Source organism: Poromitra crassiceps (genome assembly GCF_964638095.1).
Source record: "Poromitra crassiceps genome assembly, chromosome: 8".
Classification (NCBI taxonomy): domain Eukaryota; kingdom Metazoa; phylum Chordata; class Actinopteri; order Beryciformes; family Melamphaidae; genus Poromitra; species Poromitra crassiceps.
In genome coordinates, this window is record NC_139629.1 from 6,896,326 (window position 1) to 6,922,353 (window position 26,028).

Genomic DNA, 26,028 nt, shown 5'->3' on the forward strand with positions numbered 1-26,028 from the left:
CTCTCTCTATGTCTGCGTCTCTGTGTCTGTGCAGACCGGGGAGCTGGGGGCGGGGCCTAGGCTAAATCCCGTCCACACATCTCGCCCAAACACATCTCGTGCGCTAACACACATATAGTCACTTATAGAAGTGGCTGCACCGCTTGCAAATCAGGGGAGTTAGACTGCTCTGAACGAAAGGTCACGAGAGTTGAACGAGAACACGGGTCTAGTGATGGTGATAGATAGAGATAGACCCTGATTGGTAAAGGTAAAGTCCCACTGATTGTCACACAATGTGTGAAATTTGTTCTCCGCATTTGACCCATCCCCTGGGGGAGCGGTGAGCGGCAGCAGCGCCGCGCTCGGGAATCATATGGTGATCTAATGCCTACTGTATGTGGTCATTACTCCAGCCAGCCGCACTGTTCAAACCATAACCAACCAATGGAGCCAGCCTTGAGTGCGTGATGTCACAATTATTCACTCTACCAGACTTTACAGGCTGTACTTTTGACTAAATTCACACATTTTAAAACTGTGACAGTTCACACAACTTTTAACACTACATACATACTGTATATTACGCGGTACATCAAACCATTCAGCTACTTCTGCTCTCACTCACGATGTCAAAATCTAAGGGATGTGATGTCTAGTTTTTGAGATAATAACGTTTGTTTGACACTAGTGATCCACTCTTTTTCACACTAGTTTCTGCTGTCAGCTAGAGACAGACAGGAGCTAAAACAGAGCCTTTTTTCAGACAGAGGCTAAACTGAGGGTCTGCATAAAGGGACAGTCAAAGATAAATAAGGATTTTTTTTTATTGAATCATGCAACGCTACTCTCGACTCTTCTCGTCCCTGGCACCTCAATGGTGGAACGAGCTTCCACCTTCGGTCAGGACAGCTGAATCACTGCCGATCTTTCGGAAAAGACTAAAGACACACCTTTTCAGGCTCCATCTGGGCCCTTCTTGATCTAACTTCGTTCTCTCTCTTCGTTCTAACCTTGTACCTCTAACCTAAACTTGTACCACTGTTCCTTCAGAAGTTGTAGTTGTCATAGACTGTGCTCCATAGTTGATTGCTCTATTGCTGACAAAAAATGTGTTATTGTAAGTCGCTTTGGATAAAAGCGTCTGCCAAATGACGTAATGTAATGTAATGTAATGTAATGTACTCTAGTGGAGTCCCAGAATAAAATAATCAAATATAGAACTGGAAAGTAGCATAATAGGTCCCCTTTAAATATGAATTCTTATTTAAGAAGATCTGACTTCTTCAACTGTTATGAAACATACAGATGGATTCTCTTCAGAGAGCTAACGAGGTCCCACCTCTAGCATGGCTATAACATATCTCCCTGCCCCGTGTGGATGGATGGTGTTACTGCTGTGTGTTGAGTGGAATACATGTATCTGGCAGCGTCTATGGGGGCAACAGACTGTGCCATCATCTGTTAGGTAAACATTTGTGCTGAGGCCCAGTTTTTCACCCCGTATGGCTGAGTCTGCAGGAAGGGCAACGTAAACCAGCTGGCTCCCCGTCCACCCAGCCTGACGAGCTGGATGAGAGCTGCTGGAGCTGCACAAAGGATCCCACCCCCTTCTCTGGTGGAACACTACAGGTTGAAAACCAAGCCACCAAACATGTACATTTGAATTGTTGTGATATTTAAGGTGAAGAATACTTGGCTGCTGCACCTCTTTGTATGCACACATATCTGTCTTTCAACGTCTAGTAGTGTTGTAAAATATAATTCTGTTGATAGATTGAGAAAATTTCACTTGTTTCAAATGTAAATTAATTAACCTGTTTCAATCTTGATGCTAGTGGATTTGCCTTCTATCAAGATTGTAAGAGGTTTCTTCCGCCCCACCCCCCGGTTGTTATGAGGCAAACAATATACTTCGATCAATACTAGCAATGCTCAATACTACACCAAATGACTTGTTCAGATGGATGTTTTTGCAGATGCAAGGTTTTCACCGGACATAGCAACAGCTAAAACACAAAATCAAGATCAAGAATAAGAACGGAGAGAAGCAGTCATGAACCTCTAAAGGCTTTAGAACAGAGAGAAGCAGTCATGAACCTCTAAAGGCTTTAGAACAGAGAGAAGCAGTCATGAACCTCTAAAGGCTTTAGAACGGAGAGAAGCAGGCATGGACCTCTAAAGGCTTTAGAACAGAGAGAAGCAGTCATGAACCTCTAAAGGCTTTAGAATGGAGAGAAGCAGTCATGAACCTCTAAAGGCTTTAGAACGGAGAGAAGCAGGCATGGACCTCTAAAGGCTTTATAACGGAGAGAAGCAGTCATGAACCTCTAAAGGCTTTAGAACGGAGAGAAGCAGTCATGAACCTCTAAAGGCTTTATTGCCCATCAGTGCGATGGCTTCACAAATGTCGCTTGGCAGCCCGCATTCATCTCCATGTGTCCAGTTTGGGATGGAACGCTTCCATGTTCTTCACGCTTCAACAGCTGAGCAGAGACATACTGGATCCACAGTGGCCACTTGGACACAGAGAGAGAGAGGGGGGATATCGAGAGATGTCCCTTTTCCAGCCCAAATCATGATTATGCTGTGATGGTGTATAAAGATGACAGCCATACATCATAGTGACGAGCAAGGTTTTTCCTTCATAGAGGAAAAAGGCCCAGTCTGACCCCTGGATGAATTCCAATGTAGTTTCTACTAAACTGACTGACTCTGATGCTGAACTCACTGTAAGCATCCACATTGAAAGTGGCTAAATTGAAATTCATGAGCAGGCAGATACTTTGATTTACGTAGGCTACATTATTCCCATATTTGTTGCACACTATTCCAAAGGTCTCTCTTCTCTTTGTATTTCTTTTTGAGAGCACGTGGTGAAATGGTTTATCTCAAAGGACTGCTGTACCAGTGTCATCACTCTGCACATTGCTGCCAGTTGAGAGCAGTCAGCTGCTATTGATTTGACTTTATAATGTCAAAATGGAGCTTATGTAGAAGAGACAGTCTGGCTTGGGAGACTAACAGGAAGTGTAGACACAATCGGAAGTTCTACACTTGTGTCTACCCTTCCTGTATGTGAGTCCACCTAGGTTTGACCAGGTGAGTCAGACTAGTTTGAGCAGGTAAAACAGCCGGCTTTTCGAACAGGAAGTCATGACACAATGGGTCAAGTGGGCGGGGCTTCATCAGGTGAATAGGGAGGTACAAGCTGAAAGGAAGCAGTGGTCTGCTGGCCTGCTATGGGAGAGCCATATCAGAGCCTGTGTGACTGTTTACATAGACGTGGATGGCTGGTACACAGAGAGCTGCTGTGGGAGAGCCATATCAGAGCCTGTGTGACTGTTTACATAGACGTGGATGGCTGGTACACAGAGAGCTGCTGTGGGAGAGCCATATCAGAGCCTGTGTGACTGTTTACATAGACGTGGATGGCTGGTACACAGAGAGCTGCTGTGGGAGAGCCATATCAGAGCCTGTGTGACTGTTTACATAGACGTGGATGGCTGGTACACAGAGCAACATGATACCTCCCAGTTCTCTGCTCTGTTGCATCGCATGCCCTCGTGTCAATATGACATTATTATGTTGTGGGCCGTTGCATTATGCTGTCCTCAGCATTACAGCATGTCACATGATAGCATATCAAAGTACGCTTGACAAGTTACATAATCGTCAATGCGCTACTTGTTATATGGACAACAATTATTGGGCCATTTTAAGCTAGTAGAAAGCAAATAATTGTTGGCTAAAATTTCCTATATTTTTCTGAAAAATATTGCTGTGGTTATTATCATCACCTTAACATATAACAATCTTGGTGTACTTGAGGAATTGAAAAGATGGAGACACCGACATACAAAGACGTGCTTAAATCGAAGGACAGATAAAAGCAGACAGGCTGACAGATAAAGAGGGGCTTATAGATGACTGGTGGGTAATAGGCAATGCGGGGCCATTGAATCAGATAGGATATTGATGTCAGTAGTGGTAACAGTAGCAGAGGCCATAGTGGCTCTCATCATTCAGCCTCGGCCCTTAATAATATGACATATAGTATAGTAACATGCTGGTCATGAGATGAAGCCTGGTCAGAGGGGAACAGTTGGCTCCTGATCCTGGAGGGGCCCAGTCCAGTAGCCTGCATCTACTGTGTGCTCTCTACACACTGTGTGCTCTCTACACACTGTGTGCTCTCTACACACTGTGTGCTCTCTACACACTGTGTGCTCTCTACACACTGTGTGCTCTCTACACACTGCCTGTCGACGTCATGAGTTTTCCCCTGAGCTCCAGGGTTTATGAAAACTCTTTCAAACCTCACTCACTGGATCAACTCTGAAAAGCTTTCTCATCGAGCTAAGCTGTATTAGCTCCTGTATTTCTCAGATTATGGAAGCTGAGATTTGAAGGTACATCATCATCATCACCAAAAGTATTGACAGTACAGGATGGGGTGATGGCGTGTGATCGTCACCGTTGACGTCTTGCAGCCACCTTCATTCATCAGGAGGCCTGAAATAGCGTCCCTTCAGCCTCCACCTGCCTCGCAGCAGGCAGGCTGGCTGTGTGTGATGCTGGAGCATGAGGAGCTCCGCCCCCTCGCAGCAGGCAGGCTGGCTGGCTGTGTGTGATGCTGGAGCCTGAGGAGCTCCGCCCCCTCGCAGCAGGCTGGCTGGCTGTGTGTGATGCTGGAGCATGAGGAGCTCCGCCCCCTCGCAGCAGGCTGGCTGGCTGTGTGTGATGCTGGAGCATGAGGAGCTCCGCCCCCTCGCAGCAGGCTGGCTGGCTGTGTGTGATGCTGGAGCCTGAGGAGCTCCGCCCCCTCGCAGCAGGCTGGCTGACTGTGTGTGATGCTGGAGCATGAGGAGCTCCGCCCCCTCGCAGCAGGCTGGCTGGCTGTGTGTGATGCTGGAGCATGAGGAGCTCCGCCCCCTCGCAGCAGGCTGGCTGGCTGTGTGTGATGCTGGAGCATGAGGAGCTCCGCCCCCTCGCAGCAGGCTGGCTGGCTGTGTGTGATGCTGGAGCCTGAGGAGCTCCGCCCCCTCGCAGCAGGCTGGCTGGCTGTGTGTGATGCTGGAGCATGAGGAGCTCCGCCCCCTCGCAGCAGGCTGGCTGGCTGTGTGTGATGCTGGAGCATGAGGAGCTCCGCCCCCTCGCAGCAGGCTGGCTGGCTGTGTGTGATGCTGGAGCCTGAGGAGCTCCGCCCCCTCGCAGCAGGCTGGCTGACTGTGTGTGATGCTGGAGCATGAGGAGCTCCGCCCCCTCGCAGCAGGCTGGCTGGCTGTGTGTGATGCTGGAGCATGAGGAGCTCCGCCCCCTCGCAGCAGGCTGGCTGGCTGTGTGTGATGCTGGAGCATGAGGAGCTCCGCCCCCTCGCAGCAGGCTGGCTGGCTGTGTGTGATGCTGGAGCCTGAGGAGCTCCGCCCCCTCGCAGCAGGCTGGCTGGCTGTGTGTGATGCTGGAGCATGAGGAGCTCCGCCCCCTTGCAGCAGGCTGGCTGGCTGTGTGTGATGCTGGAGCATGAGGAGCTCCGCCCCCTCGCAGCAGGCTGGCTGGCTGTGTGTGATGCTGGAGCATGAGGAGCTCCGCCCCCTCGCAGCAGGCTGGCTGGCTGTGTCTGATGCTGGAGCCTGAGGAGCTCCGCCCCCTCGCAGCAGGCTGGCTGGCTGTGTGTGATGCTGGAGCATGAGGAGCTCCGCCCCCTCGCAGCAGGCTGGCTGGCTGTGTGTGATGCTGGAGCCTGAGGAGCTCCGCCCCCTCGCAGCAGGCTGGCTGGCTGTGTGTGATGCTGGAGCATGAGGAGCTCCGCCCCCTCGCAGCAGGCTGGCTGGCTGTGTGTGATGCTGGAGCCTGAGGAGCTCCGCCCCCTCGCAGCAGGCTGGCTGGCTGTGTGTGATGCTGGAGCATGAGGAGCTCCGCCCCCTCGCAGCAGGCTGGCTGGCTGTGTGTGATGCTGGAGCATGAGGAGCTCCGCCCCCTCGCAGCAGGCTGGCTGGCTGTGTGTGATGCTGGAGCATGAGGAGCTCCGCCCCCTCGCAGCAGGCTGGCTGGCTGTGTGTGATGCTGGAGCATGAGGAGCGCACTGCTGCTGTGCTGGCTTGACTCCCTAGTCTCGCAGTGCCGCTGGAAGCTTGATGACGTCGACGGTGGGTCTGACTCAATGGTCTGACTACGTGAGACGACTCACTCCCTATGCCGTGCCGCGGGGGAGGCTCTCCAACCGTGTCCGTTCTGGAGCCGCCGTTGCTAACTGTTTAGGTTGGCACCGTCTTGGCGCTCTCCTCTCAACAAGTCAGTTGCACCCTTGCAATTTTTTCGGCCTCACTCTTTCTGCCTCTCTGCTTCTCTGCCTTGACTGAATGGGTGGGCATTTCCACTGCTCCTCCTCACACACCCAGCAGCCACTGACGTGCTGATAATGGCGAGGGGTGAGGGAGGGAGGGAGGGAGACGGCTCCTCAGACATAGTGATGATGGTATGAGACTGAGTCAGCCTGTGGCCAACTGCAGGGGCAGAGTCACCCACTGAGTCCCAGGAGACTCGGGGCACACGCGCACGCACGCACACACGCACACAGGCACACACACACACACACAGGCACACACACACACACACAGTGGTTTTGGTCAACATTAATTAAGCGGTGCAGCCACTTCTCTATGTGACGTGTGTGGCCGTCCGTTTGTAGCATGAGACTTGGGGGCCTGGAGTGGCTAGGGGGAGTGGCTAGGGGGATGTGGGTTGTGGGAGGGGGGCAAGGAAGGGGGGTGGGCCTCGGGAAAAGACTTAGGCATAGGAAAGTCGTGGAGGTCACTGTTTTTGGACAGGTAAACAACACATATCATAAATAATGTGTTAACTTTTCCACAACGCTTCTTCTTCTTCTTCTGTAAAACCTGCACCACTACCTACTTCAACACCTGCACCACTACCTACTTCAACACCTGCACCCCTACCTACTTCAACACCTGCACCACTACCTACTTCAACACCTGCACCACTACCTACTTCAACACCTGCACCACTACCTACTTCAACACCTGCACCACTACCTACTTCAACACCTGCACCACTACCTACTTCAACACCTGCACCCCTACCTACTTCAACACCTGCACCACTACCTACTTCAACACCTGCACCACTACCTACTTCAACACCTGCACCACTACCTACTTCAACACCTGCACCCCTACCTACTTCAACACCTGCACCGCTACCTACTTCAACACCTGCACCACTACCTACTTCAACACCTGCACCACTACCTACTTCAACACCTGCACCACTACCTACTTCAACACCTGCACCACTACCTACTTCAACACCTGCACCACTACCTACTTCAACACCTGCACCCCTACCTACTTCAACACCTGCACCCCTACCTACTTCAACACCTGCACCACTACCTACTTCAACACCTGCACCACTACCTACTTCAACACCTGCACCACTACCTACTTCAACACCTGCACCACTACCTACTTCAACACCTGCACCACTACCTACTTCAACACCTGCACCCCTACCTACTTCAACACCTGCACCACTACCTACTTCAACATCTGCACCCCTACCTACTTCAACACCTGCACCCCTACCTACTTCAACACCTGCACCACTACCTACTTCAACACCTGCACCACTACCTACTTCAACACCTGCACCACTACCTACTTCAACACCTGCACCACTACCTACTTCAACACCTGCACCGCTACCTACTTCAACACCTGCACCCCTACCTACTTCAACACCTGCACCCCTACCTACTTCAACACCTGCACCCCTACCTACTTCAACACCTGCACCACTACCTACTTCAACACCTGCACCGCTACCTACTTCAACACCTGCACCACTACCTACTTCAACACCTGCACCCCTACCTACTTCAACACCTGCACCACTACCTACTTCAACACCTGCACCACTACCTACTTCAACACCTGCACCACTACCTACTTCAACACCTGCACCCCTACCTACTTCAACACCTGCACCACTACCTACTTCAACACCTGCACCACTACCTACTTCAACACCTGCACCACTACCTACTTCAACACCTGCACCCCTACCTACTTCAACACCTGCACCACTACCTACTTCAACACCTGCACCACTACCTACTTCAACACCTGCACCACTACCTACTTCAACACCTGCACCCCTACCTACTTCAACACCTGCACCCCTACCTACTTCAACACCTGCACCCCTACCTACTTCAACACCTGCACCACTACCTACTTCAACACCTGCACCACTACCTACTTCAACACCTGCACCACTACCTACTTCAACACCTGCACCACTACCTACTTCAACACCTGCACCACTACCTACTTCAACACCTGCACCACTACCTACTTCAACACCTGCACCACTACCTACTTCAACACCTGCACCACTACCTACTTCAACACCTGCACCACTACCTACTTCAACACCTGCACCCCTACCTACTTCAACACCTGCACCACTACCTACTTCAACACCTGCACCGCTACCTACTTCAACACCTGCACCGCTACCTACTTCAACACCTGCACCACTACCTACTTCAACACCTGCACCACTACCTACTTCAACACCTGCACCACTACCTACTTCAACACCTGCACCCCTACCTACTTCAACACCTGCACCACTACCTACTTCAACACCTGCACCACTACCTACTTCAACACCTGCACCCCTACCTACTTCAACACCTGCACCCCTACCTACTTCAACACCTGCACCACTACCTACTTCAACACCTGCACCACTACCTACTTCAACACCTGCACCACTACCTACTTCAACACCTGCACCCCTACCTACTTCAACACCTGCACCACTACCTACTTCAACACCTGCACCACTACCTACTTCAACACCTGCACCACTACCTACTTCAACACCTGCACCACTACCTACTTCAACACCTGCACCACTACCTACTTCAACACCTGCACCACTACCTACTTCAACACCCGCACCACTACCTACTTCAACACCTGGATGTGACTTTTAACATTCAGAATTTGTTTGATGTCATTTTGCTGTACAAAGTGTACAGTACAATCCCTATCTGATGGCAAAGTCTTAGATAAGCCTACTGTTATTTATAACTCTCCAAGTATTACTGTGGCATTATATGATAAGGTATAGCACTCGTACCACTCGTAATGTTGAGTTGTCGTCACATTGAAGATAATGTGCCTGTTGTGTTTGCGAGGGTCTGCAGCTTCCCAGCAGCACTACACAGGAGCGTACAATACTGAAGCATTTCGTCTCTATCAGAAAATGTCTAACCAGTCTAATCAGAGAGATGGTTTCCTTGCCTTGTGCTGCCCACTCTGAGCTAATAGCTCCTTTTAACGACGCTATAGGCTGATCTCCATTACTGGTCTTCATTTCACTCAGCCCTTTCAAGGGAGAAATGTCATGCTTTCAGGGAGGAAGAGCGATCTAGCACACGCCTGGGGGAATGGCTGTTAGCTTGCATTCAGTTTTTATCTTACACACGTCATAAATGAAGAAAACGATGTATCTCTCTATATCTGTGACTTTGTTTCATTTTCCTCGGACACCGTCGGCCTGACAGCGTTCATATTTGGCACGGGGGTACCAGCAAGGGGTCCCGAGCAGACAGGGACAGGGCCAGATTTTTGAATTAGGTAATTAGGGCCGGCTAAATGGGCAAAAATGGCTCATTAGTGGCCAAAAAGAGTGAACACAGTTTCAGCACCACGGAGAGCTCCATTTGTTAGCTACTGATGGAGCACACACAGCGTTGTGAACGCTGACGAAGGCTATCGCTGAAACGCGTACGTTGTGGTGCAACAGGAATAAAAAACCCTCAAAAGGACTTTTTGAGTGCTGGCTCCTTCTCTACTATATTATGAAGGTATAATATTGTCAGTTCCTTGAAAAATCTCTAATTTTCTTGCTGTAATTGGAATGTGAAGAAAATATTCACATCCCTTGGTTGAAAGTAAAATGTCTTAGGAACAAGTGGGAATCCAGTGCACACAAGGAGTGTTAGAGTGATTTTTTCTTTTTTTTACATTTAATTTACATAAAATTGAGTGAACAACGTGTTTCGTATCATTGGTTCTTCAGGTTTGCTTTGTTCTTCCTGCTCTCGCTGCACCCTGGATTAGTAGCACATCTGTGCACAGGGCACCCTCTCATATACTCTCATAGTCAAATGTTTTCATTGCCATGTGTGCCAATATGAAATCACTTTTTCTGAAGTACCGTACTGAAGTTGAATTTTTGGGGACAATATTTTACAAAACATTGACAATATGTGTGATGATTGGTCACTCTTTTTGCTTTGTTCTTTACAGTCACTGAATGCAATGCTGGGATTGATTCATCCAAACAGAGCAGTTTGCTTGCTCAGAACAGATCTATCTCTAGCCTCTCTTTGAAATCAAACAGAACTCCAGGATCCTTTCTAGATTGTTAAATACTGAGTGTTAACCCAAATGATCTGCAATTCTGTTCCCCATTAGTTCCCCTGATAATTTACATGTAGGCCAAACAGGTAACGGACTCCATCCCTGCTGTCATCCCCACAGCCCAGTGCTCTCTCTGCCTTTGGCATTCCCAATGTGATGATCACACAATGACAGGCTTTCCCTTTTCACAGAGAAAAAGCAACAAAACGCCATCTTTCTGACCGCGGTCAACCAGCTTGAATCAGGCTGTCTTTGATCCTGTGATCCACACACACACACACACACACACACACACACACACACACACACACACACACATGCACACACACACACACACACACACACACACACACGCACGCGCGCACGCACACACACACACACACACACACACACACACGCACACACACACAAACACAAACACACACCTGGATCCTTGCAACCTCCCTCTCAGTACACTCAGCCTCTGTGCTTTTAAGAAACACCACCTCATGTAATGTCCTGCATCTATCAGCACTATTTAGCATTTCTCTGAAGATGATGAAGATGATGATGAAGATGAAGCCCGTTGATGTCAGGTTTAATGGCTGTCACATAGAGAGTTGTTGTTGCCCTGCGGGTGTATCAGCAGTACCGGACGTGTTGTCTCCTGTGTGTCTCTCCAGGGTTCAGCTGACTCCTACACAAGCCGACCGTCTGACTCGGATGTGTCCCTGGAGGAGGAGAAGGAGGGCGGCCGGCAGGAGAAGGAGCAGCAGGCCACTGTCCAGCTGGAGAGGGCAAAGGTCAGAGAAGTGTCCGTCCGGTGGCTTCTAGGGCCACCGGGAGCAACAACAGTACATGAATAGAGTGAGATACAGACACACAGAATCGCACACATAATTCATACATGATAGGAAACCTTCGTAATATAGAGATTTACACTGGTAAAATTAGTATGTACAGTAAGGCAGGCTGCAACCTATCTTCAAAGAAAAAGCCAACCTAAAACACTTATTGGTGCACCTCGGATTTCAGGTCCATTTTGTCGTTTGGTGGTGTACATCGAGTTTAATAGCAGATTATTATGATTTTTGTGTAAATTTGAATCAAATCAAATCAAATCAGAATCAAAGATCAGAATCAAATGATTTTGCACCGACAACGACATTCAACAATCTATGAGAAATCTATCGTAGAAGAGATTAGTGAGAGCAATATATCCACTGACAGGAGCCTCAATAGACCAGAATGCAATGCAGCTACAAGACATGTTGCATTTTTTTTTGCTGTATTTTAATTTAGTTACTCAGAATGTGACACTCAAACACTGTACTATTGCTTTTGCAACGCATTTCCCATCTCACAGACTAAAGCGGTGGCGTTTGCGGTGAAGACCAATGTGACCTACTGTGGCGCCCTGGATGAGGACGTCCCTGTGGCAGGCACTGCCATCTCTTTTGATGCCAAGGACTTCCTCCACATCAAAGAGGTACAAACCAAGCGCCACTCAGTACAGCATGGAGGATTTAAGATTACATTGATAGTGAACTTAGTGTTCACATTAAACATTAAAGTGTTTCTAACCTAAATCTAATCAATGAAATCTAACATACAGTCTCTGACACTGGGGACAACTGTTGCTAAAAAAACTCCCAGTTTTTTCACCTTCTTTCCAACTGTGGTTGACGGACATGATCTCTGTTATAAGGGGAGAGGCTCAGATCCCTGAGAACCAACTCACTTGGGAAGTTTCTAACTATTTGGGACCCGTTTCTAGCCTACCTCGACGACGTTGGGGGCGGTGGGTGACTTGCCCGGCTGGTTCCTCTTGGACCTCCTTGCGTGGGGCCCCATGCACAACATCTCTTACAAGCACATAGGCACCCGAAATGGATGGTAGCACCACATTATAACTGTTGATATTACTGTATGTTTTCTTTCTTTTCCTTTCCTGTGTCTGAGCTTGTTCGTTTGTTTTGTTCATGTATTGTTAAAATTGAAAATAATATATATATATATATATATATATATATATATATATATATATATATATATATATATATATATATATATATATATATATATATATATTAAAAAAAAATGAAATCTAACAGTTTTCATAATATGGACTATAATCTCTAAGTTTTGTTTTGAGGGTCTCTACCTTCATTCATAGACTGTCCCCATGTAAAACTGTAAAAATGTGACGTTTCCTTTCTGTTTTGTTTGGTTTGTTTGTTTGTTTGTTTGTTTGTTTGTTTGTTTGTTTTCTCATCGGCCTGCAGAAGTACAACAACGACTGGTGGATCGGCCGCCTGGTGAAGGAAGGCTGCGACATCGGCTTCATCCCCAGCCCGCTGAGGCTGGAGAACATCCGACTCCAGCAGGAACAGAAGAAAGGACGCTTCCATGGGTAAGGAGAGAGGGGGGGGAGAATACTGCGATGGGAGGAAGGGAGTGTTGCAGCGATGATAGATGTTGAAGACAGACCGTTTGAGGAGTGAGTGGAGATTGGCTGACAGACAGACAGACAGATATATACTGTCACTGAACGGGGCCAGGAGGAGCTTGTGGACGGGGGAGGAGGTTAGATGGATGAAAGCCAAGTTGGGTCTGGTGGTCCAGCTTCTCCCTATAGGTGTGCCTGGATCCTGGCCAGCGTAGAATTTTCCATCAGATGGGACGATGCGTTTTTCCCCCCACAGTCAGTAATACAGTTTGAGTTGCCATGTGTCTGCATTTTTCTTCATTGACAATGGTGACACTAGTCATTTTCTTTCTATTGATTTGCCACCTTGTGTCACTCAGCTCTACTCTTTGCTGTCTATTGTAAAGGGCATTTTGGTCAGCAGCCGTGGCCTCTATAGTATTACAGTGAAATTAACTACAAAATATGGAGGAGCTGGTGTTACAGTACATGTACAATGAACATGACAAAATATTCACCTTGAAGCAGTTAATCCTGGAAACAGGAAACAGGATGGACAAACACATCTTTATTACTGTCACAAGCAACCATTTTTAAAATGCATGCCCACACGTGCACGGCGGCCTGCACACACACACACACACACACATATGCTTTTCTCAATGGTGCCACTGCCGTGAAATATGTCCTCCGCGTTTATCCCATCCTGGCTCGTCCAGGCTAGGAGCGCAGAGCAGAGCAGAGCCCGGGAAACAACTACGTTTTTTGACGATCTCTGGTCAGATGATGATGATCTTCTTGCATGTTTTGTTAGTGGGGGGTCCTTATCAGTGTTATATGCTGGAAACCCCAGATGAGTACGGGGAGAAACTGCAAACTCTGGGAACGCCCCCAGTGCCAACAGCGACCTTGGCGGGAATCGAACCCAGGACCTTCTTGCTGTGAGCCGACGGCAGTACCACAGCCTCACCGTGGCCCCTACTTTAAGATACTGGTTCTGTAGTACTGTGATGCAATAAGTGTTCCTTTTACAGCCAAGAAATACCATACACTGCTGCTTATTATTTTCTGTTATAAGCTAAATCTATCACTATCAGTATGAAGACAGAGGCAGTAGAGACCCGTTTCCCCAGGAGGATGGGTGTTTGATTAATGATGTCTGCCCATGTTCCACATGAACACTGTTCCCTCTTCTTGGTTTTTTCCAATGTAGCAGTAAGTCCAGCGGGAATTCCTCTTCCAGTCTCGGAGAAATGGTCTCGGGCACGTTCAAGCCAAACCCCAATTCTACAGGTTAGTCCCGCGGAGAGGAGGCTATGTAGGTCAGGTTCAGAGTGCGCCATAAGAGCGCCCTATAATGTCTGATGTGATGTGACACCGTCTCCATCCAGTATGCACTCATCACCTTTCCTTCCTTCTACAGGGAAGCAGAAACAGAAAGTGGTATGTACTACTAATACTACTACTACTACTAAATAATAATAATAATAATAATAATAATAATAATAATAATAATAATAATAATAATAATAATAATAATAATAATAATAGAGAAAAGTTCAGAGTTAAATTCTTGGAGCATGGCGGAGGAAATCCCTTGGTTCGTATGCCTAAAAAGGCGGAGGGGGTCGGCGCACAATTGCTGCTCCACAATTGCTCAAATCCGCATGTGAGCATACGAAGCTAGAAATGAGCATGCGAAGCGCGCAATATTTCGAGTTAAATTGATTTGTTGGTGCATCAGAGACACTGAGCTACAGTCTATTCGCTTTTTTCCTCTCCAAATTGTATGAAGTTATGAATTTCAATTTTGTTGTGCTTTTCTCACTTGGTCAAAAGACAGTATTATTAGCAAGATCCCTTTTTTGTTTGTTTGTTTGTTTGTTTTGGTGACATCTTGTTGCTACTCATTGTTGTGGTGTTTCTGTGTGTGTGTGTGTGTGTGTGTGTGTGTGTGTGTGTGTGTGTGTGTGTGTGTGTGTGTGTGTGTGTGTGTGTGTGTGTGTGTGTGTGTGTGTGTGTGTGTGTGTGTGTGTGTGTGTGTGTGTGTGTGTGGCCACCACTTCAGGCTGAGCACGTCCCTCCGTATGATGTTGTACCTTCCATGCGGCCAGTCATCCTGGTGGGACCGTCCCTGAAAGGCTATGAGGTACTGTACTGTGTAGGACACCCAGCTGCTTCCCTCAGCCTCTCCCTGACAGACAACTTAAAACCCTCATCTCCAAGTCCTTGGCATTACTTAGCTGACTTGCTTTCTATGACCAATTCTATACTATTATATTTTATACTATCGATATTTTTTAACCCCATTTTCTATATTACTGTGTGAGGCAGAGAAGTGCACTTCCACAATAGAATCCTCGTTTGTGGAGCGCTGACCTAAAAAATAAAATAAATTATGACTACTCAAAAAAGATCAAGGTAGCACATTCAAAATTTGGGGGGGGAAATAACTGGATAAAAAAAACTCACATTTCACTTACTGATTTAGACACACAACAGTACATATATTTTGTCGAGAGAAGCTTTCATCAGAGCATTCATAATTCAAATTGACTCTTTTTTGAGTAGTCATACTGCATTTTCTTGGTGAGACATCTTTCGATGGTTGATAATAGTTGATATGGTTGTTAATAAAGGCTGTTATGACATTCTTTGATACTCGAAATAGTGTGGATTTTCTTCTACTATAATAAGCCGGCCGGGAGTTCCGGTGGGGTCACTTCTGCTCAACTGCGCATGGCATGTGCTTCGGCGCACACTTGCTCTGTGCATGTGCAGTTGAGTTTGATTGAAATAGAATTAATCTTTTTGTTCTTATTTACTTTTACGTGCGCTCTCATTCTTTTACATAATTTTCCGTGGGGGTGAGCATGCATCCATTACGGCCCACTGGGGCCAGGCTGACTAATGCCCTGTCTCTTTACCGCCTACGCTGTTTCTCATTGACGCTGAAATGCGCAGAAACCTTAAAATTGAAACCACTCATTGATAATCAATTACCATTGGAGCCCACAGGGCAAACGATAAAGGAGGCCAAGGGGGGTGGTGGGAGGTGGGAGCTCCGAGTCGGTTGTCATGGAATCGCAGTCCTCATCTCCTGTTCTGGTGTTGCCGTGGCAACAACCCCCTGGGTAAACCACATCAGTCTGAAAAAGTGGAACATGGTTTGAAATTAGAAACAGAACATAATGTATACTGAGTGCACTAGAAGGATTTGGGAGGAGAGGAACGGCGAGACCGCACTTTGTTACCAGAATGGACATGGGTGCCCAGGAGGAACTGGGATTTTGGCTATGAATCACATCTCTCGCAGTCTTCTTCTCTTTGGCGGTGAATCAGTAACAGAAGGCAGTATAGTTCTATGCGTTATAAAACGTATGAATGACGAGATTGTGCGTCGATTAGTGCTGTTCCTTGTACTAATAGCACAGCGTGAGGGTGCAGTGGCTCTGACTCTGTGCAGGATCAGGGTGTGTGTGTGTGTGTGTGTGCGTGCGTGCGTGCGTGCGTGCGTGCGTGCGTGCGTGCGTGCGTGCGTGCGTGTGTGTGTGTATGGCGGGTGCTACAACTAGAAATCATCTGACATTTATTCACAGTGTTGGGGGTAACTCATTACAAAAGTAACATATTACATGTAATATATTACTTTTAGCAGTAACTCAGTAATATAACTTATTACCAATAGGATTTCAGTAATATTATACCAGTTACTTTGTCAAGTAACACAAGTTACAATTTGAGTTACTTTTTTTTTATCAAAGCACATATTTAAATAAAGATACAATCATTTCCTCATAAAATTGTGTGTTTTCATGCAAATAACCACTATAGATGACAATAAAAAAAGGAAAAGGAAAGGAAATTCTAACATTTAGAATCTTGGATTGTTTACACTGATTTCAAGACAGTTGAAATTATTTTCCGGGATGATTCCGGGGCGGCGATGTCATTCTGCTACTGCTGTTATTTTGGTGAAAGTAATGCAAAAGTAGTGTAATAAGTAACGAGTTACTCTACACAGACAGTAATATTGTAAACAAGTAACTTAATACTTTCAAATGAGAGTAACTAGTAATATGTAGTATATTACATTTTGAAAGTGACTTGCCCAACACTGTTTATTCATGGGGAAGGACATGAAGGCCCTGTCACTCTGCTGTCACTCTCAATCTAGCTCCTTCTAACAAATCAGAGTGACACTTGGTACTGTGCCTTATGCATGTATACTCACTGCCTTGAGTCAAACAGCTCAGACCAACGGAAAAACGATCCACATGCAGCACTTGTTCAACAGAACCGGCTACTTTGACACAAGCATTCATTCATCCTCCTCAGCGACGCCTGTACAGGAGACTGGACTGTGCCAGATTGCCCCAATTCATCACCTGTGCATTGGTCTTTATGACACTTCTCATTGTAGCTCTGAATCACCTTATTTAATGTAAAGCGACGTTTCGTTGTGGGGAGAGCCAAGAGGAAAAACACCACGCTTGATGTAGACAAATGGCTCGGTCCAGTGTGTAATTCACAGAACCGGCTCAGCGCCGGCTCGAATGGACTTTGTCAGGGTGAAGAATAAGAGTGATCATTCTACAGTGAGATTTCCACTTGTTCACTTCCCTGTAGCATATGGCTCTGTAAGGATGGCCATGTTGTACTGTAAGCCTTTGCAAACATCATCTTGTTTTGCTTATATCCTGTCTGGTTCATCACTATGTCCTCTCCTTCTTCCCATCTCCTGTTCATCACTATGTCCTCTCCTTCCCATCTCATCTCCTGTTCATCACTATGTCCTCTCCTTCCCATCTCATCTCCTGTTCATCACTATGTCCTCTCCTTCCCATCTCATCTCCTGTTCATCACTATGTCCTCTCCTTCTTCCCATCTCATCTCCTGTTCATCACTATGTCCTCTCCTTCTTCCCATCTCATCTCCTGTTCATCACTATGTCCTCTCCTCTCCTTCCCATCTCATCTCCTGTTCATCACTATGTCCTCTCCTTCCCATCTCATCTCCTGTTCATCACTATGTCCTCTCCTTCTTCCCATCTCATCTCCTGTTCATCACTATGTCCTCTCCTTCTTCCCATCTCATCTCCTGTTCATCACTATGTCCTCTCCTCTCCTTCCCATCTCATCTCCTGTTCATCACTATGTCCTCTCCTTCCCATCTCATCTCCTGTTCATCACTATGTCCTCTCCTTCTTCCCATCTCATCTCCTGTTCATCACTATGTCCTCTCCTTCCCATCTCATCTCCTGTTCATCACTATGTTCTCTCCTCTCCTTCCCATCTCATCTCCTGTTCATCACTATGTCCTCTCCTTCCCATCCTCATCTCCTGTTCATCACTATGTCCTCTCCTTCCCATCTCATCTCCTGTTCATCACTATGTCCTCTCCTTCCCATCTCATCTCCTGTTCATCACTATGTCCTCTCCTTCCCATCTCATCTCCTGTTCATCACTATGTTCTCTCCTCTCCTTCCCATCTCATCTCCTGTTCATCACTATGTTCTCTCCTCTCCTTCCCATCTCATCTCCTGTTCATCACTATGTTCTCTCCTCTCCTTCCCATCTCATCTCCTGTTCATCACTATGTTCTCTCCTCTCCTTCCCATCTCATCTCCTGTTCATCACTATGTCCTCTCCTTCCCATCCTCATCTCCTGTTCATCACTATGTCCTCTCCTTCTTCCCATCTCATCTCCTGTTCATCACTATGTTCTCTCCTCTCCTTCCCATCTCATCTCCTGTTCATCACTATGTCCTCTCCTTCCCATCTCATCTCCTGTTCATCACTATGTTCTCTCCTCTCCTTCCCATCTCATCTCCTGTTCATCACTATGTCCTCTCCTTCCCATCTCATCTCCTGTTCATCACTATGTTCTCTCCTCTCCTTCCCATCTCATCTCCTGTTCATCACTATGTCCTCTCCTTCCCATCCTCATCTCCTGTTCATCACTATGTCCTCTCCTTCCCATCCCATCTCCTGTTCATCACTATGTCCTCTCCTTCCCATCTCATCTCCTGTTCATCACTATGTCCTCTCCTTCTTCCCATCTCATCTCCTGTTCATCACTATGTCCTCTCCTCTCCTTCCCATCTCATCTTCTGTTCATCACTATGTCCTCTCCTTCCCATCCTCATCTCCTGTTCATCACTATGTCCTCTCCTGCTTCCCATCTCATCTCCTCTTCATCCATGTAGGTGACAGATATGATGCAGAAGGCGCTGTTTGACTTCCTGAAGCACAGGTTTGATGGCAGGTGAGCAGTCAAAGCAAGGCAGCATCCAGTGTACTGGCCTCTATCATGGAGACCAGTACGGTTAACTGTGCGGTAGAGGCCAGTACAGTTCTCTGTCACTGGCCTCTAGCATAGAGTTTACTGTATGAGTGGGTCATATTGCTGGCGTTCTCTGTATGACTCTGTATTGTTCTGTTTCAGGATATCCATCACAAGGGTAACAGCTGACATATCTCTGGCCAAGAGGTCAGTGCTTAACAACCCCAGTAAGAGGGCCATCATTGAGAGGTCCAACACCCGCTCCAGCCTCGGTAAAGCTACTGGAATCGTCTTACTCAATGATGTGCATGTCTTGTCGATGTTGAGAATATAGCTGTTTGGTTCAATCTGGCAGATAATTGACATACAGTTTGTATATATACTGCCAGTCAAATGATGCCTCCCTGCTTTCTGTCTTCTTGTAGCGGAGGTCCAGAGTGAGATAGAAAGGATCTTTGAGCTGGCCAGGTCTCTACAGCTGGTGGTGCTGGATGCTGACACCATCAACCACCCAGCGCAGCTCATCAAGACCTCATTAGCACCCATCATCGTCCATGTTAAAGTGTCCTCACCTAAGGTAACCCGCTTTTTCTTTGAATTGCTGCCCTCTCCTGGCAGGATATATACTCCTGAGTCTTAAAGTCAGAGTGCATTTGGTAATTCACCCCCATCTGCATTATGGGATGTTTTTGAAGTTGTGCATCTTTGATGTGAATCATCACCGGAGACATAACTCTGTACGTTTTGCTATGCCTGGTCCTCACAGGTCCTCCAGCGGCTGATCAAATCGAGGGGGAAATCTCAAAGCAAACACTTGAATGTGCAGCTTGTGGCAGCAGACAAACTAGCACAGTGTCCTCCTGTGAGTAAACATGTGTTAATGATACATGCCACACGTCAGTTTACCACTTTTGTTAAAACACTGTGCCCTCACCAAGACAAGCAACCCGCATTCAAGTTTCCTCCTGCAGCAGCCGCGGGTGTCAATTGGAAAAGATATGCAGCAGCAGCTACACTTTTCTCTCTCTCTTCCCCACCTCAGGAGAGTTTTGATATCATCCTGGATGAAAACCAGCTGGAAGATGCGTGTGAACACTTGGCAGAGTACCTGGAGGCGTACTGGCGCGCCACACACACCTCGCTCAGTACACCGCTCAACCCCCTGCTGGGACGCAACCTGGGCTCCACCGCTCTCTCCCCGTATCCTGCTGCTATACAGGTGAGCTCTCTCCCCATATGCTGCTGCTATACAGGTGAGCTCTCTCCCCGTATCCTGCTGCTATACAGGTGAGCTCTCTCCCCGTATCCTGCTGCTATACAGGTGAGCTCTCTCCCCGTATCCTGCTGCTATACAGGTGAGCTCTCTCCCAGTATGCTGCTGCTATACAGGTGAGCTCTCTCCCCGTATCCTGCTGCTATACAGGTGAGCTCTCTCCCCGTATCCTGCTGCTATACAGGTGAGCTCTCTCCCCGTATCCTGCTGCTATACAGGTGAGCTCTCTCCCCATATGATGCTGCTATACAGGTGAGCTCTCTCCCCGTATCCTGCTGCTATACAGGTGAGCTCTCTCCCCGTATCCTGCTGCTATACAGGTGAGCTCTCTCCCCATATGCTGCTGCTATACAGGTGAGCTCTCTCCCCGTATCCTGCTGCTATACAGGTGAGCTCTCTCCCCGTATCCTGCTGCTATACAGGTGAGCTCTCTCCCCATATGCTGCTGCTATACAGGTGAGCTCTCTCCCCGTATCCTGCTGCTATACAGGTGAGCTCTCTCCCCATATGCTGCTGCTATACAGGTGAGCTCTCTCCCCGTATCCTGCTGCTATACAGGTGAGCTCTCTCCCCGTATCCTGCTGCTATACAGGTGAGCTCTCTCCCCGTATCCTGCTGCTATACAGGTGAGCTCTCTCCCCGTATCCTGCTGCTATACAGGTGAGCTCTCTCCCCGTATCCTGCTGCTATACAGGTGAGCTCTCTCCCCGTATCCTGCTGCTATACAGGTGAGCTCTCTCCCCGTATCCTGCTGCTATACAGGTGAGCTCTCTCCCCGTATCCTGCTGCTATACAGGTCAGCTCTCTCCCCGTATCCTGCTGCTATACAGGTGAGCTCTCTCCCCGTATCCTGCTGCTATACAGGTGACCTCTCCCCCCGTATCCTGCTGCTATACAGGTGAGCTCTCTCCCCGTATCCTGCTGCTATACAGGTGAGCTCTCTCCCCGTATCCTGCTGCTATACAGGTGAGCTCTCTCCCCGTATCCTGCTGCTATACAGATGAGCTCTCTCCCCGTATCCTGCTGCTATACAGGTGAGCTCTCTCCCCGTATCCTGCTGCTATACAGGTGAGCTCTCTCCCTGTATGCTGCTGCTATACAGGTGAGCTCTCTCCCTGTATGATGCTGCTATACAGGTGAGCTCTCTCCCCGTATCCTGCTGCTATACAGGTGAGCTCTCTCCCCGTATCCTGCTGCTATACAGGTGAGCTCTCTCCCCGTATCCTGCTGCTATACAGGTGAGCTCTCTCCCCGTATCCTGCTGCTATACAGGTGAGCTCTCTCCCCGTATCCTGCTGCTATACAGATGAGCTCTCTCCCCGTATCCTGCTGCTATACAGATGAGCTCTCTCCCCGTATCCTGCTGCTATACAGGTGAGCTCTCTCCCCGTATCCTGCTGCTATACAGGTGAGCTCTCTCCCCGTATCCTGCTGCTATACAGGTGAGCTCTCTCCCAGTATGCTGCTGCTATACAGGTCAGCTCTCTCCCCGTATCCTGCTGCTATACAGGTGAGCTCTCTCCCCATATGATGCTGCTATACAGGTGAGCTCTCTCCCCGTATCCTGCTGCTATACAGGTGAGCTCTCTCCCCGTATCCTGCTGCTATACAGGTGAGCTCTCTCCCCGTATCCTGCTGCTATACAGGTGAGCTCTCTCCCCGTATCCTGCTGCTATACAGGTGAGCTCTCTCCCAGTATGCTGCTGCTATACAGGTCAGCTCTCTCCCCGTATCCTGCTGCTATACAGGTGAGCTCTCTCCCCGTATCCTGCTGCTATACAGGTGAGCTCTCTCCCCATATGATGCTGCTATACAGGTGAGCTCTCTCCCTGTATCCTGCTGCTATACAGGTGAGCTCTCTCCCAGTATGCTGCTGCTATACAGGTGAGCTCTCCCCCCATATGCTGCTGCTATACAGGTGAGCTCTCTCCCCATATGCTGCTGCTATACAGGTCAGCTCTCTCCCCATATGCTGTTGCTATACAGGTGAGCTCTCCCCCCATATGCTGCTGCTATACAGGTCAGCTCTCTCCCCATATCCTGCTGCTATACAGGTGAGCTCTCTCCCAGTATGCTGCTGCTATACGAGGAATCAGCGTGACGTCACAACAACAACAAATCACCGCAAAACACCCGGAACTGCAGCAGTTAACTAGTATGAGTTGTGCCAAACAAACGTTAATATCTCAAAAACTATACATGACATACAAAAACTATATTTTGACATTCTGAGTGAGAGCAGAAGTAGCTCAAGAGTTTGATGTATAATATATGCAGGTCGTGTTAACGTTGTGTGAACGCACTCAGTTTTTAAAATGTACACCGCACAGCTGGGGCTAGAGTGAGCACTCAAAGCTAGCTCCATAGGGTCTCATTGCAGTTTCCACCTGGAAACGTGGTTTGTTTACCAAAATGCTCCTCGGCTGATCCCTCGTATACAGTTGAACCCGCTCTCTCCCCGTATCCTGCTGCGATACAGGTGAACTTATCAGACTGCTCAAAATGGAAACAACTAATAGAGGTTGTGTTTTCTTAAACCGCCCGATCTTTTTTGCCGTGCCTCAGGTAGTCACGGTCATAACTGCCAATGTCATTTATCACGATGCTCATTATGTGACTTGTTTATATTAAATTCAACCATTCTAAAATACATACTCATCACTTATTAACATTGAGGGCAAGGGGGAATTCACATAAGTGAAGTGAAAGCTGGCTTCCTCATAACATTTAAAATGTAACTTGAGGCCCCAGTTGAGAAGGATGAATTACTTCCTGTCAGACTTGCTGTGCAACAGTTTCAGTAAAAATATGACGCAAAAGCGCATTGTTTCATTTTCATTTCCACATCAGTAATGAACTGTAATCAGATGTGATCATCACCGTCCTTAAACTGTTCACTCCTGCTTTTGGTGTTGATTATCTGAAGCCTAAACCACACTGTTCTATCATCAGAAGCTTTACATGCTTGTGCAAACCATTTCCCAATGTGTTTGCTCAAGTTGCATGACATATTCAATGTGATTATATGTTCTGCTTCACTATAGAGCACTATAACACTATAGAGGATCAATGTTCCCTCTCTCGGACAGGCCCAAAGGAACCGAAACAGCAACCACACAACAGCAGACCTTTCACCTGTCGAGCGCCGCGGCCCGATGATGCCCGCTGATGAGAACTACCACAACGAACGGGCACGGAAGAACCGCAACCGCCTCTCCTCCGGCTCGCAGCACAGCCGGGAACACTACCCCTTGGTGGAGGAGGACTACCAGAACCCCTACGAGGACTCTTACAAGCCTCACCGTAACCGGAGCTCCTCGGGAGGCTACAGCCAGGAATCCAGGCCCAGGCTTTGAGCTGTGTGGCCCAAGCTGTAAACCAAGTGCAGGCCTCTCTTTCTCTAACCAACCAGCTGTGGGGCTCAGAGTCTGTAACACGATGAAACAACAACACTCATTTGGCTCCAGTTGATTTGGATTGTCCCCAGCTCTTATCTGACGTGTAGTACCTCACTTTCCCTTTCGCCATCTAATTCAGAACACGGTTCCTGCTCTTGTCTCAATATGAACAAGAGAAGGGGTTGCATCTGAAGATAGTGCGAGAGCAGGCTGGTGGTGTTCTAAAGGGTAAAGCTATGGACCTCATGAATTTGCCCCCAGATGATTGTGGCTTCTGACCGAAGCAAAGTGCACTAGCAGATGATAGTGTACGACTTGTGCCCTTCTGGACTCCTCCTGCCATCTCACCTGTTACTGTAGCATGCAGGTGGGACTGTCACTAACAGTTCACTGCCTGCCTCAAGCCAGTGCCAGAAAGCAGTGGTGATGATCAGCACAGAACCTGTTTGCACGTGTCCAAGAGCTGGTAGAAGCAGAGCGCAATGCATCTTTATTGATAATGCTCCTTATTAAGTTTGTTTGCCATTGTCTTGGAAGTGTGTTTAGTCAATCCTGTGTAGAAACCTGTTCCCAAAAGCAGAGTTGAACAGATATGTTTTTGAAGTGACATTGATTTACAGGTGTTGTTCTGTTGGGGGGGTGTGGGGGGGGTTACAAGCTACCCGGGCCTCTCTCCTTTCTCTGAAATCACACTGAATGCCACTTTCGCCATGAATCACATCAGGACAGAACGCCATGCACAACTGCCACAAATTAATAGATTGCAAGGTTTCCATCCTCAGGAATGGCTTTGACCATTTGAGATGATTTAGACTAATGAATTAGACTGACAGATGTAGCATTTTGCTGTTAACCATCTAAGGGGGGGTTTCTTCAAATGATCAGGGTTGATAATGACTTGAGACGGATATGATGGATATAGCCTAGTACAGTACACCAAGTGGATATTTACCAGTTTTAAGTCACTAGAATGGTCATGCCAGCATGTTTTTTCACATGCCATACATTTATCAAATGCTGTTATGTGTTTGCCAGGACATAATGTTGGAGGTGTTTCGATTTTAGTTAGTGACTCGTCTTTAAGACATCCGTATATTTAGATATTGCTGACGTAATGCATAGAGAAATGGATGCCTTATTTTATTTATTTGAAGGTTCACTTCTGGTACATCAATGACCTTTTGATCCATTCAAAGCCCTCCATGAGTCCATACGTCTTCCAATGGCTGCTCTAAAAAGGTAACTGCTCCATCTCACTTTATTTTATAATGATTTTTAATGATCATAATCACAACTTTTTATATTCCTTTAGTAGCCATTGAACATTACTGCCTCTTTCATATCTTCAGATATAGCATTTTCATTATAATTCTTTTGAAATTCAGCAGAGGCTTGTAATGAATGAGAAACTATCTGAAAGCACCTGGGCCAGATTGTGCACTGCATTTTGTCTGCATTCGTGGAAATAGAGCAGTTCTCTGCATTTTGGATCAGGTGAATTTACTTGTGTGCTCACAACTGATACAGGAAAAATGTACCATTACATTTTAATGACTGCATCTTGTAATTTAATATTTGTTGAGGAATTAATTTTCAGTTTATAGACCAGAGGTCTCTTTGTGCTTCAGTGACTCTGGGAAGAAGAAGAAAAAAATCAAAATGGAGACTTCTGTACTTATCTACCGTACTTACAGTAGCTATTATTGTTATTTCAAGAAAACTGGAGCGTAAGCAACAATTCCCAAATATTTGAAAACTGCCTGTGAGAGAATGATGCATTGTTAGAAGTAAGTTTGTGTGTACTGTCATTTTACAATTGTAATGGAATAAACTGCCCTTATACTGTTGTATGGATAGTGTTTTTTGTTCAGTGCTGTCAGATTTGCTGTCAGTGCGTGTCATGTGTGTGTGAGAGAGAGTATTTCTGAAAAATTTAATCTGCAATGAAATTGCATGCTTAGCATCATCATAGGCAACCAGAATTAAATAAAACAAAAGCAATTCTAGTGGGCTACAATCTATCAAAAGGGAGAATAATACATCTAAAAAAAACACTTTAGGCCATTATATTCGCATTAATATTGTATTGTTTTTATTATTTTAATTGAAAAAAGATGGCCCTAAAGAAAATCCTTTTTGAATTTAAAAAATAAAAACAATATAATATTAATGTTAATCACTTGTTGTTGTTGTTGTTGTTGTATCACTATAACATTATTATAA

The 26,028-nt window shown here is 47.0% G+C and overlaps 1 protein-coding gene across 5 annotated transcripts in view; it reads left to right on the top strand.

Annotated features, from left to right (window-relative positions):
- The window catches only part of cacnb4a (calcium channel, voltage-dependent, beta 4a subunit), a gene marked incomplete at both ends in the record, with an annotated part of 46,325 nt that extends 22,562 nt beyond the window's left edge, over nucleotides 1-23,763 (top strand). For 2 of the 5 annotated variants that reach the window (XM_083641388.1, XM_083641386.1), the window contains 12 exons: nucleotides 11,105-11,224; nucleotides 11,788-11,910; nucleotides 12,707-12,834; nucleotides 14,063-14,142; nucleotides 14,273-14,292; nucleotides 14,918-14,998; nucleotides 19,058-19,116; nucleotides 19,297-19,406; nucleotides 19,560-19,711; nucleotides 19,901-19,996; nucleotides 20,177-20,353; nucleotides 23,497-23,763. In XM_083641388.1, the coding sequence (XP_083497514.1) occupies nucleotides 11,105-11,224; nucleotides 11,788-11,910; nucleotides 12,707-12,834; nucleotides 14,063-14,142; nucleotides 14,273-14,292; nucleotides 14,918-14,998; nucleotides 19,058-19,116; nucleotides 19,297-19,406; nucleotides 19,560-19,711; nucleotides 19,901-19,996; nucleotides 20,177-20,353; nucleotides 23,497-23,763 (1,413 nt within the window). The remainder of the gene's footprint in view (nucleotides 1-11,104; nucleotides 11,225-11,787; nucleotides 11,911-12,706; nucleotides 12,835-14,062; nucleotides 14,143-14,272; nucleotides 14,293-14,917; nucleotides 14,999-19,057; nucleotides 19,117-19,296; nucleotides 19,407-19,559; nucleotides 19,712-19,900; nucleotides 19,997-20,176; nucleotides 20,354-23,496) is intronic. The other 3 variants (XM_083641384.1, XM_083641387.1, XM_083641385.1) reach the window with 2 other exon arrangements.
- Between the last annotated feature and the right edge of the window lie 2,265 nt (nucleotides 23,764-26,028).